The sequence below is a fragment of the Magallana gigas genome, chromosome 4 (genome assembly GCF_963853765.1).
Source record: "Magallana gigas chromosome 4, xbMagGiga1.1, whole genome shotgun sequence".
NCBI classification, from domain to species: domain Eukaryota; kingdom Metazoa; phylum Mollusca; class Bivalvia; order Ostreida; family Ostreidae; genus Magallana; species Magallana gigas.
This window is the reverse complement of record NC_088856.1, coordinates 19,426,497-19,439,052: the sequence shown is the minus strand read 5'-3', so window position 1 is coordinate 19,439,052 and position 12,556 is coordinate 19,426,497. Positions and strand designations below refer to the sequence as shown.

General features: G+C 33.0%; 1 protein-coding gene across 19 annotated transcripts in view; it reads right to left on the bottom strand.

The window, feature by feature from the left end:
• Nucleotides 1-1,264: 1,264 nt before the first annotated feature.
• Nucleotides 1,265-12,556, bottom strand: part of LOC105327769 (dynein axonemal heavy chain 3) — an 80,829-nt gene continuing 69,537 nt past the window's right edge. For 11 of the 19 annotated variants that reach the window (XM_066081574.1, XM_066081575.1, XM_066081564.1 and 8 more), the window contains 12 exons: nucleotides 11,966-12,103; nucleotides 11,415-11,675; nucleotides 10,960-11,052; nucleotides 9,496-9,516; nucleotides 7,898-7,996; nucleotides 7,419-7,601; nucleotides 6,883-6,975; nucleotides 5,945-6,118; nucleotides 5,512-5,535; nucleotides 3,583-3,693; nucleotides 3,165-3,225; nucleotides 1,265-2,900 (listed from right to left, as the gene is read on the bottom strand). In XM_066081574.1, coding sequence (XP_065937646.1) covers nucleotides 2,755-2,900; nucleotides 3,165-3,225; nucleotides 3,583-3,693; nucleotides 5,512-5,535; nucleotides 5,945-6,118; nucleotides 6,883-6,975; nucleotides 7,419-7,601; nucleotides 7,898-7,996; nucleotides 9,496-9,516; nucleotides 10,960-11,052; nucleotides 11,415-11,675; nucleotides 11,966-12,103 — 1,404 coding nt within the window. In that variant the 3' untranslated portion in view covers nucleotides 1,265-2,754. The remainder of the gene's footprint in view (nucleotides 2,901-3,164; nucleotides 3,226-3,582; nucleotides 3,694-5,511; nucleotides 5,536-5,944; nucleotides 6,119-6,882; nucleotides 6,976-7,418; nucleotides 7,602-7,897; nucleotides 7,997-9,495; nucleotides 9,517-10,959; nucleotides 11,053-11,414; nucleotides 11,676-11,965; nucleotides 12,104-12,556) is intronic. The other 8 variants (XM_066081570.1, XM_066081579.1, XM_066081582.1 and 5 more) reach the window with 3 other exon arrangements.

The following is a 12,556-nucleotide window of genomic DNA, read 5'->3' as shown; positions in this document are numbered from 1 at the left end:
TTATGAATGCCGCAGCTACCTGCATTGATGTGTAATTATTTAATGTGTATTTATTTGATGCATGTTCAGTGTCGCTCAGTTCCCTCGGAACTTGGTTAAAACAACGAATTTCTATTTATAAAACAAAAGTAAATTATAAAAGTATTTACAAGTTTGTGTTTACTTGAGCCATCAGCTGAATGGATGTTGTTCATTTTTCTTCTTTATGAAGATAAAAAATATGTTCTGAAATTGGTCTGAAATTTTTTGTATAAGCGAACCAGATGGGTGAAATTATGCACTGATGGCCGAGAATTCAATTACATCGGAGGAAATGTATAGATGGAATGTTTTAAGAATAAAACAGAGAAACTTGTTGTGCTTTACTTTTTTATGTTGTTTTATTAAAGATTTAGATGAAAATAAAATACCATGGAAGAGTTTGGGGTGTATGGCTTATTATAACAGCCATTAAAATGCAATTGCTCTCATACTTAGAGTGAAGGGGCTCCTTCCCTTCTGTTCTTTCATAAAGATCTGAATATCAAAATATGTAAAGCACTATTGATGGGCAATGTAATTATCAGATATTGTCCTGCAACTTTTACAGCTCTAGTGAAGTTCATTGAGCCTTTTCACAAGATGCTTCAATACAATATCCTATATTAAACAAATATTTGAATGGAGAAGCATGCAGCACTTGTGTTAGAATCATTTCGGTCGGATGTTTAATAATTAAGGACTTTTTGGTTCATTAATTAGATTTTAAAATAAACAGGCACAGATGCAAAGAAAACTTTACAGTGGGAAGGATGGGTGGGGGTTCCAGTCGGAGTGATAATTTTTCATCCAGGACGTAAGCCAAGCTTATTTTTGGTAGCTTTACTACATAAATTTTAGTTTTTCCTCCCTAGATTTGAACATGATAAATTACTGTAAGCATATTATATTTTGCGTGTACGATATTTGGCGGAAAACAGTTTTTGAACAAGTTGACGTGGATTTAAATTAGCGTATTCCTAAATGAAACTATTCTTATACATACATGCATTTCATTTCGCGATGTACTTGAATTAGCAGAAGCCGCATTCCGCCAAAAAGAATACACAGCCAAATGTAATACGTTTACAGTAAGCAGTAATTTATATTTCTTTGACTCACTATTACATAACCAATACCTGGGGTCAATGATTGTGACCTTTACATCCTGACCCTGACACTCATTCTTTGTCTTGCTATAACTGTCACATGCTCAAAACTGTCCAAGAAAAACTTAAACACATGGTCATAGAAAATATAATTTATTTTCGTTTTTTGTCTACATTCACAATGCAATTTAAAGGTGGGGTTTTCAAGATTCTTAAAAACAGACCATTTTGTAATACTGATGCATATTAAATCAAGATCTGAAACAAAGTTAGTGCATTTAAAGAAAACAACAAATTTTTATTGTCAAAAATTCATTTTTTTTTCTGTGCTTATGGAAACAAAAGAATTGAACCCTCACCAAATCTGTATATACCTTGCAAAATTAAAAAAAGCAATTTCTTTTCTCTGGTGCAGTATGAACATTGCGTATATGATGGTTATCATTGCCACAACAGACTACGTACATTAATTAAGGAACTGTAATGCTACAGTAAATGGATCACAGACAATAAAGTATTGCAACAAGAGATTTACCGAAAATAAAACCCAATCTGAATGGGAACAAATACACTACATAAAGGGATGCTTCAACATCAATGGCATGTAGACTAACAACAATAGAGTGCTGAATTCATTGCAATTCATCACAGACAGAATACAACTTGTATGTTGTATAGGACTATAGGTACATACAACACACAGGACTTGTATACGTACGTAAAACACACTGGGTGTTGATTTTTCGCTGCATATCACAGTAAAGCTTGTATAAACACATCTAGCAAAATAAAGGTTTATATAAAGTAGCTGATCATCTACACATATGTGAAGCGCTTTGTGGGCGGCAAGGAAGTAAACCTTGTACAGCCATAAATAAAGCAAAAATATTACATATATAAACACTTCTTAATATGTATGTTTCAATAACTTAATGCAACCATTATGTACACCTAGATATTTATGTAAACTCTGTACAATTTATATTCTCTATCTATATACAGTATCTAGATCTCTCTCTAGTATAGTAAGACAAAAAGTTCATTTTCATTCACATGGAAGAAGCATAGGCTTGGAATCTTAATCACAATCAAGAAAATGCAGAAGAGAAATGATTAAAAATAAAAACGTACAATATATATAAATAAAAATAAAAAAGTGAGACATTTTTTTCACTGCATGATAATGCATCTTAACATGCAATCAATAGGCTACAAAAGACAACATGACAAAAAAGCTACAACCTGAAAGACATGGATAAGTAGAAGGTTCATCAATAACTGTACATTAATTGATTTTATTATCAAAATATTATGGCTTGGTGAATTAATTCTACATGGAATGCATCAATGAAACAGAAATGAAATTAGGTTGGATTTCTACTTTGAAAAAAAAAAATTAACAAAATGTATCCTTTAACCTATATATATTTGTAAATACTATAAAAATAATTGCATATCCAAACCATAAATGATAAAAAGAAGATAAAACCAATCACAGACCCTGTATGCAATGTGTATAATAAATACAGTTAAATGATGTATCACATTTTACCACTGTTTTTTTGTCCAGACATATAATGTTCATAAGTCAGTTATATACAATGTATAATAACAACTGATAGGTCCATTAGTTGTCTAACTGACAGAGACAGGCCACGCCCCTATTGATCCAGTGAGATTTTGGTTGGCTGGAGGGCAGGAGGATGGACATGACAAAGTTGGTGGAGTGACCAGTGGTGGACAGGGTGCCACGTCGGGAGCTGGTCTTGTACACTGAAAGAAAGAACACAAAATGTGTACACTGAAACACAGTGCATAGTAAAAATAACATACACTTAAAGAAAGCAAGAACAAAGTGTGTACATTGGAGCTGGTCTTATACTGTTTAACATTAAAAGCAAGAACACAAAATGTGTACACTGTAACACAAGGCATATAGTAAAAATGTAAATGTGCATGTTCATTTTTATGAAAGAATGATGTACATTTCTTGACCTTATAAGACTAAAATTTAGCATAATTTCATAATATATTTACCTGGACATTCATAGGTTGGAAGATCCTCAAACTTTGATTTCTCTCCAGGTTTGAGCATAATCTGTGGACTGGGTTAAAGAAAATCATTTGGTATGGTTTGACCTTGCATTTATCCCAAACTTTGTACTGTTTAAAAATTTGATTTTTTATTTTGACTAAAAATGAACTTTGATTGAATTTATGTGACCTTGACCTGATAATGATGTCCTTGAACTTCAACAAATAATCTTGTACATGTGTCCATTCTTAATTTTCAGCACCATTTTTAGAATACCTTCTGGTGTATCACTATGCTCACAAATTGTGAATATACTGTACAAAACTTGATTACACAGGACTTGAAAAAATCATGATCTCATTTCCTCAAACCACCCTTTAGAGGGTGGAAGTTTATTGATAATTTGTGCCTTAAGGATACAATAGGCAGTAGATCATAGAGAACTTTGGGCAAGGACTCGTCTAGCGTCTTCTTCCTGCGACACCACCGGGCTCCCTCCACAAAGAGGCCCCGCACATAGGCGCCGTTAGCCTGTTGATGGCAAGAACAACAGTTTAAGTAGGTGAAAAGCAACCATATTTACCTCATCTAACTTAATAAATTAAGAGGTTACAGGGTTTTTTTTTTGTTTTTTTTTTTAAAGAAGGGTTTTTTACCTTATGAAAAGCTTTTAGGGTTAGATGAAACTTTTATTTAACTTTGGTTTATCAGATTTGTTGTGTGCAAAACAAATGAAAGCAGTGTACTAAATTATGACTGATTCTCTATCAAGCTATTCAGATATTCAAAAGAGCCACAAATTGATAATATTTGTAAGTGAATCGACATTTATTCAAACTTCTTTGGTGATAAAGGTGATAGGCTGACAAACATGTCTTTAAACATGCTGCGAGCTTGCTTACATGCACAACTATACAAATACATGTACATTGCATACAGGTACACTAAGTGTATAATATTCATCACAGCATCTGTACATGCCCTCAAACAATACATGTACCGGTATACATACTGATATAACCCAACAAAATTAGAGTACCTACCGGTAAATACTTTCAGGTACACAGTATTTCTCAAACAAGTTATTTTTTAAGGAAGCTGGGTGGTCAACAAAATTAACCTGATATGCATATGATCTAACTTGAATTTCTAAACATGATTTGTTAAGCTATAAAGTATGAATTACTACAAAAAATTCCATAAATTTTAATTTTAAAATTTATACAGATCTAGAAGTTTTCTTCTTACGGAGATTTATATTGTCTAAAAATGGCCATGACCATCCATGCAGCCCTCTCAAAATGCATACCCCCTTAACAAGATATTGGTTTACAACTGACATGAGAACATCAGTATAAATATTTGGGGGTGGGGGAAGTTGCTTTGACTTGATAAAGGTTAATTAGCTGTGTAATCTTATGACCTCTGGCCTTCTCTGGCAGTTCATTAGAGGTCATACAACACATATATGACCCTGTTATGCTTTTTGTCACTGTTGATATTTGCAATGTTGAATGAATTCATCCAATTTGAGACTTAAAATATGTATATACATAGGAAGAGTAAGGGAGGAGGGATACAACGTATACTGTTTCCACACCAGCACCAGTAATGTACACCTGAAATAAGGGCCAGGTATAGGGCAGGTAATATGCATAAAAGACTCCTTAATATATAAAAAAAAATTACCCACTATTATTCCTTGGCTTCACAATTTTTTAAAAATCGCAATTGATTGAGATACAACTGATATTAAACCAAGTCCCCATCACTATAGTTCCAAGTCATTCTTTCAATTAATTAGTATTAAGAAGACTCTGAAATTCAGACATTAATGACCGTGATGTGTATATTACAGCAGCAGTGAAGGTTAACAACAAGCGTTCTGTCTACTGGGCTAACCCTGGGCACTCCTCGCTTCATTTGTAGTTGCTTGGAAAAAAACCAATGTCAGAGTCTTTATTAACAGAGAACTGTAACTGTGATAACCTTTTTCTAACCATATACCATGACCATGTTACTTTGTAGACAATAGACTTAATCATAAAAATCAAAAGAAAACGTTCATTGTACAATATCATCAATTATTTTCTAAATGTCAAAATGAAGATTAAACCAAAAATGCACAGTAACATAGCATGCACAAACTGGTAACAATGGGAAGTTTTATAACAAGACATGATTCTGGAGCAAATCGTTTGGAGGGTAAACCTGGAATAAACATCCCTAATCCCAAATACCAATCAGCTATGGATTTGTTAGTACAAACTGGTGTTAAAATCATAATTAAAGGCAAAAACGTTAGAAAAGCAAGTTTTGATTTTGTATAAAAATTCCTTTGCATTATACCGTTGCCCCAAGGCCTTGGTTTTGCTGTGTAAACAAAAAGAGAAGTAACTTAGCAAATTCTTAACTTACAGGAAATCAATTCTTATTATTATTTTTTTTTATCAAACAATGAAGTTATGGATGAAATTATTTATTCTTTTTGTCAAACAATGAAGTTATGGATGAAATTATTACAATGAAATGAATTTTCAACTTCACAAGAATGAATTAAGATTACAATACACAGGTATGGTTGATTGATCAGACAATATTTCATGTTAACACATACAAAGTACATTCATTATCATTTTTGTTATACTACACAGTACACTGTTAGCCTTTTTAATTATCTACATATAAAATGTTATAAAGTACAGTTCAACCTATAAATTTTCTAATCGTTTTTGTGAAATGTAGATTTCCTAATTAATTCTAATTAACGGAGTACACCTACCGGTCGACTGGCCATGGACTTTTCATAGTCCGTCACCTGGTACTCGAATCCCAGGTAGTCAATGGGAATCTTGTACTTCCTGGCATAGTTCTGTAACACTCCAGTCAAAAAGGACTGGGTGAAGTAAAAGCCGGAGATCCAAAACACAGAGGGGGTGCCCCCGTAGATCCACTCCTGAAAAAACAAGATCATATTGGTTACATCAAGAGTAGGAATACAAAGACACTGGTAACCCTTATGTCTAGTAATTCTTGATACAAAATAATTTGTTGTTACTTTGCTAAATCTGTCGATGATTTCTTCTCTCATATTTAAAAACTCAACTTTATTTATTTTACAACGATTGATTCTACAACTTATATTAATATCTTTCGTTGGCACACGTTAACGCGAGGGGGTCATTGGTGTGGGTGATGGCCGGGGTGCTTGGAGAAAACTCCAAGCACCCCAGGGGGCGACCACCATACCCTTTCACATACAACCACTGTCAATCATGGGGATTGAACTCGAGTTGCAGCGGTGATAAGCGAATGCATTGCCCACTGCACTTCTTGGACACCCAATATATTATTTTTACATTTCATATTTATTTGACATATATATATATATAACCGTTACCAGTGAAGGGCTTTATTTTGATAAAACAATGTCTTTTTGGTGACATATAACACAGAGATAGTCTGTCAACACATTCTGCTGAACAGAACCTACAGGTTTAAAATTTTATCCAAAGATAATTATTTTATAAAAATAAATCACAAAGGGTTTTTCACCAAAAAATAAAAGCACCAAATTCCTAGAATAATTCTAAAGTAACCTTACCCATACAAATAACAAATACAGTAGTAACTTTTCATAAAATAATACCCATGTTTTCCATATTCATAACCATTAAAGACCTGGCATTGGAGAAAGAAGGTTTTTAAGAAATAGAGTACCTTGAAGAAAGACAATCTGGCCAGTAGGTCAGTAATGTAGCTGCCTAGAGGCTTCAATGATGGGTAGGACTTGGCTTGCCACATTGCAGGAACCTGTAAAAATAAAAGAAAGGGAGTTCAATCCACAATCATGCGGTGGACTTTTCATTGAACCCTCTTGTAATTTTCGTCATTGGTCTAACATTCTGTATTTCTTTTTCAAAACAAAGTCCTATGTGATATTGGAATAGACCTGTAACAAAACTCTGCATTCTAAAAGTATCATAAACCAATTTTAATTAACATTTGCCTTTTATTTCCAATGTTCCCTGTGAAACTTTAGTTTTACATGACAAAGCCTTTGATGAGTAACATGACAAGTATAAGATGCATTTAAAGACTGGTTCGCTGTCAGAAATATTGCAACTAGGATTTTCTTACAAATCTGGCAAAATTTTGTGACACGCAAATAAAAGCTCGTTTTCAGTATGAAATAGATAAAAATGTTCTATACACAAGAAACAATTGATGACGAAAACTGAGGTAGACTTCCTGACCTTGCCCACCATCATGCTGTCAAACACGTCCTCCAGCTCTGAGGACATGACGATCACTCCCTTGATGGCCTTCCTGATGTCCTGGAGACTGTGTCGGATTACCCGGGTCAACCGGTTGAACCGGATCAGTTCCTGGTTCAGAACCGTGTTCATGGACTCCTCGTATCTCACCGGGAACTTGTTCTACAATGTCCGAAGAGAAAAGTTCTCAATGGATGACTTGTTGCTTATTAAAACAATTTGACAAATGAACTTTTGTGCAGCTCAAAACTTTAATTTTTTTTTTTAACACTGAAATCTATGTATCTCAGTCTCATGATTCACTACAGAATTTTAAAAATGAGAGGCAGTTTCTTTAATTTGTTTTGGATTTCAATAAGATTGTGGGATTTTTCATCAATGCCATAATTAGATCTGGTGATAGAGAGGTAACTACTAGTACACTTTGTACTCATGGTAGAGAGTTAACTAGTACTCACTTGGCATTCCTCTAGATTGAAGTCAGCAGGTATTTTGGTCAGGATGTCACTGGCTAGTTCCTCTATCATCTCCTGGGACGATTTCCCTCCTCCACTTGTCTGAAAATAGTCCAAAAGAGCATTGTTACAAGTAGGAATCAAATGAGAGTATTTAAATTACTTATTCATCAGACTATGAAAGGAAACATATACAAGCTTGCTATAGTATAGCTGTAATATCGCATATTGTAAAATACTTGTTAATTATTTATATTTCAATTTGAAGTTATTTTTCTAATATTATTAAGTTTGATGTTGAATCATAAAGCATTATGGTAAAGTTTTGGATACAACAAATGAATTTAATATAATTTATTATTTTTTATAGGGAAATATATATCAACTGGAAGTTAACAACTTTACTTTGATATTAATTATTGTTATTCAAAACAAAGATCAATACATGTTAGTCAGGGATAAAAAAAATTGCTTTAATTTGAATGTTGGAGGACATCTCAAAATGTTAATTTTATCAACCATTAGTTAATGATGCAGATACATACGTGTAAGTGATTAGTAAGAAATGATTGGATCAGTATTGTCTCACACTTCATTCAACTTCAAAGCTCCTGACCAGTCAACAATGTTAAATATGGTTTGTCGTGTGATGCAATGGATTGTTAAAGTATACCCATGTACCATGGAATCCTCAATCTTCATGGAGGCTCAGTGTTTGTGTCACTGACCACAAGTTTACACATTCCTATGAATTTTTATTTGTATGCACAGAAGCAATTTTTCAAAATGGAGAACAAAATTATAACGTTCCCTTTTTGATGCATACATTAATGTTTTTAATATACCCACACTGGCCCCAACGAAATAGGATGATTCCACAGTATCTTAAAAATATCAGTTGTAAAGACATAAAAAAAAATTCATATAAAGACAACAAGCTGGGAATATTTTTTAAAACAAGTACCAGTATGCTGTAACAAAGTTAATTCCCACAAAACAAGCCACCACACATTAATACATAGCTTGTAAATGTGTCTTCTATGAATTTCACATAATTTTCAGGTATCATTTTTTAAGAGAAATTTTATGGGACATTTTTTTAATGATATTAGATTTTACAAGATCATATACATAATTCATTTAAAATTTGAGTCATTTTCATGTGAAATTTCTCATGTGAAATTCATGCGAGGCACAATTTCCTATTAAACATGGTTATATAGTAAAAAATCATAACAGCAATATGGTATAAAACCAAGAAACTCAAACTGAATTTCGTTAAAAAATTAAAGTGCAAAATCCTGCAAAAAGAAAAATGAAACAAAAACTGCACACCACATCACAAGAGAATGAATTCATCACCTGGTCCTGTATTGATTGTCATGCACATATCACCATATCCAAGGGAGGGGGAGAAGAAAGAGAATATATAAGTACTATATCATGGCATTTCCTATTCATCACTACAGACTAATCAGGCTACATGGAATACTGTTATTAACTAAATACTGTAAACTATATGCTGTAAACGCTAAGTCATGCAAGTCTCTATCTTTATATATTTTGATAAAAATCATGCAATGCTTTGAGACTTTCTCTACTTTTATCAGTGGCAAATTTCGCTGTAAGAGAATAATTTTCAATATTATTGCAAGAAATATGCAAGAAGTTACTTTTTCTTGTTCTACAGCTCTCAGATAAAGTAACATTACTTTTCTACAGCTAGCTAGTTAATGCTGAAGAAATACCGGGTATATACAATGTATTATCAGGTAAGCTTTTACTTTATCTCTCTGATTTTGATCATTTTTTGCATAGATTTAACATTTAACTTTTTCATTCTTCAAATTATCATTATCAAATTCGGTATAAAGGCAAGATTACCAAAGGACTATATATGATAAGGGCTTAAAATGGCCCCCTAAAATGAACATCATCATTTTACTGTAAATCTTTGTTTTCTTTGTACAGATATATATGTGATGTTTATACATTATGTTCATTTTGATTCAAGTGCCCACAATTTAGAAATATGGTATCATGAAGACAGTCTTTTCCCGCCATTTTTGCATTTTTAGCATAAAACAGCTTGTTTTCAAGCAGTTTTTCTTTCAAAAAACATAGAGCGCACGCTTGAACAAACAACATATTTTAATCAGAGATGTAACTAGCCAAGACTAATAACTGACAAAAAAATTTTCCTTGTTCAAGCATGCGCTCTATATTTCCCATTCGTTTAATGGTAAGAAAAATGTCAATTTTTGACTGATTTTGATTGAATTATAGAAATAGCGTCACTTCTGACGTCATATACTGCAAGTGAGTGCAAATAAATCAAATAAATAGGTGAAAAATATATTTTATATCAACTCCTCTAAAAAATAACATAACCTTTTAATGTTCCCGAAACACTTTAAAAATGGCGAATTATGGGGGCAAAATTCAACTCATATCATATATAGTTCTTTGTATCACATCCTATTCACACACTTCTTTTGTTTATCTCTCTATATCTACATGTAGCTCTAGACACACAGTACACAATCTACCTTAATACAGCATTATATACTTGCTAAATGCTATCATTCTATAACTCTTCTATACATAATACATGTATTAGCTATCATTTATCTATAATCATAGTTTTCTATCTATTAAGAAGAAGTAATCTAGAAAGTCCTTATTGACAATATATTTTTCTTAGGAGATGACCAAACACATTAAAACAAATGAAAAAGTACAGTATATATCTAGTCTCAAGTTTCATTAATCTGTGCATAACTTTACTGACATAACTGATGACAGTGTATAATCTCTATGATAGTGTTTATTGTCTACTGACAGAGAAATGACAGTCTACTGTGTATATCCTTAACTGACATATTAATAGATATGATGACAGTAGATAATCTCTATGATAGTGTTTATTGTCTACTGACAGAGAAATGCCAGTCTACTGTGTATATCCTTAACTGACATAATAGATATGATGACAGTAGATAATCTCTATAACAGCTTTTCAATACTATCTACTGACAAACAGCTGACAGTGACTGTGTACTGACCTGTCTGGGCAGTGTCAGCAGAATGCCGTCAAACAGCTGCTGTGTCTCCTGCTGGTCCTTAGAAATGTCTGCATTCTCATGTAGACCAAACACCTACAACACATCGACAGATGTACATCGGGATGTGACACTTTACACAGTAAGCTGATCAGACTTGGAAAATAATAAATGTCAATGTCAAGAGCTCAAATCACAGAACAAAATGCTGATCATTAAGATAGCCAGTTCTTCTCGGTTGTATCTGGAAAATTACATTCTGGGATCAAACTTCTTTATTAGCAATCTTTTCATCATTTCATTAAAATTCACCGAAGGTTCAAGTTTCCAAATTTATACATTATCTAACAAATTTTAAAAGTAATTCTTTCCCTTAAAGAGTTGCAAACACATTGTGATGAGGAATAATTTTTATCTCCATATGATATGATAGTTTAATCTCTAGTTTGTCCCCTTACCTCAGGGTGGGGAATCAGGGGTAACTTCCTGATGTATTCCACATACTCATCGTAGCTTCCCTTGGGCGGGGCAAAGTAGAGGCCACTCGGGGAGAACTTGTATGTGTCATCAAAGATCAGCTTCTCATTGTAGAAGATCTCCAGTAAACTGGTGATCAGTCGCCGGTCAAGGTCGTCAGTGACCCGCCCACCATAGTTACACTGACCAGTCAGGTAACTAAGGGCCTCCAGCGGGGGCTTGTCATAGTCGTTGATGAACATCTGACATAAAATAATTATATATGTGTAGAGAACTTTAATTTACAGTAATAACTGTGAATTCTATTAAATAATAATACAATGTGTACTCATCTAAAATAAATTTCTAATATTCCATTAAAAAGTTATAAATTTTCTTTAAAATCATAAATTTAAAGCTTCTTAGAGAGAAGTTAATAGATTTTGATATTTTATGCATTATTAAAGTGCTAAATTAAACTAAGATAACAGGACTTCAATTTATACATCAATTAACTTCAATTTTATATCATGCTATATTTGGAGGTAATTACTTGAAGCTGTCTGACAGAGATTCTGAGATCTGACTCGTTGAATTCATAGGGAATATTCCATCCCAAAGGTCCGAACTTTCTCCGTTCCTGGACCAAAGCGTGGAAGAAGCAGAGCCCGAACAGAAGCTTTTCAAAGACCTATTATATTTTGAATGTTAAATACATGTGAAAATTTAAAGGAATCTATAATTTAATAATAATTTGGGATAACAAAAATACACATATCAAGCTTTACTCTGAAAAACACAAATTGTGGGTTAAGCAGTGTAATTTTTGCAATGGCATAATATTTCATTAATTTAAAATTATGCTGTTGTAAAGATTGTACGGAAACTTATTGAGGCCAGCTTAGCAGAAAAAATAATTTCTTTTGCGTTTAAACGCAATAATTATTGCGTTTAATCGCAATCTTTTGCGTTAAATCGCAATAAGATTTGCGTTTAAACGCAAACGATTGCGATTAAACGCAATAGCTATTGCGTTTTAACGCAAATAACATTGCGTTTTTACGCAAAGGTTTGCGTTTAAACGCAAAGTTTTGCGTTTAAACGCAAAGTTTTGCGTTTAAACGCAAAATATTATTGCGTTTAA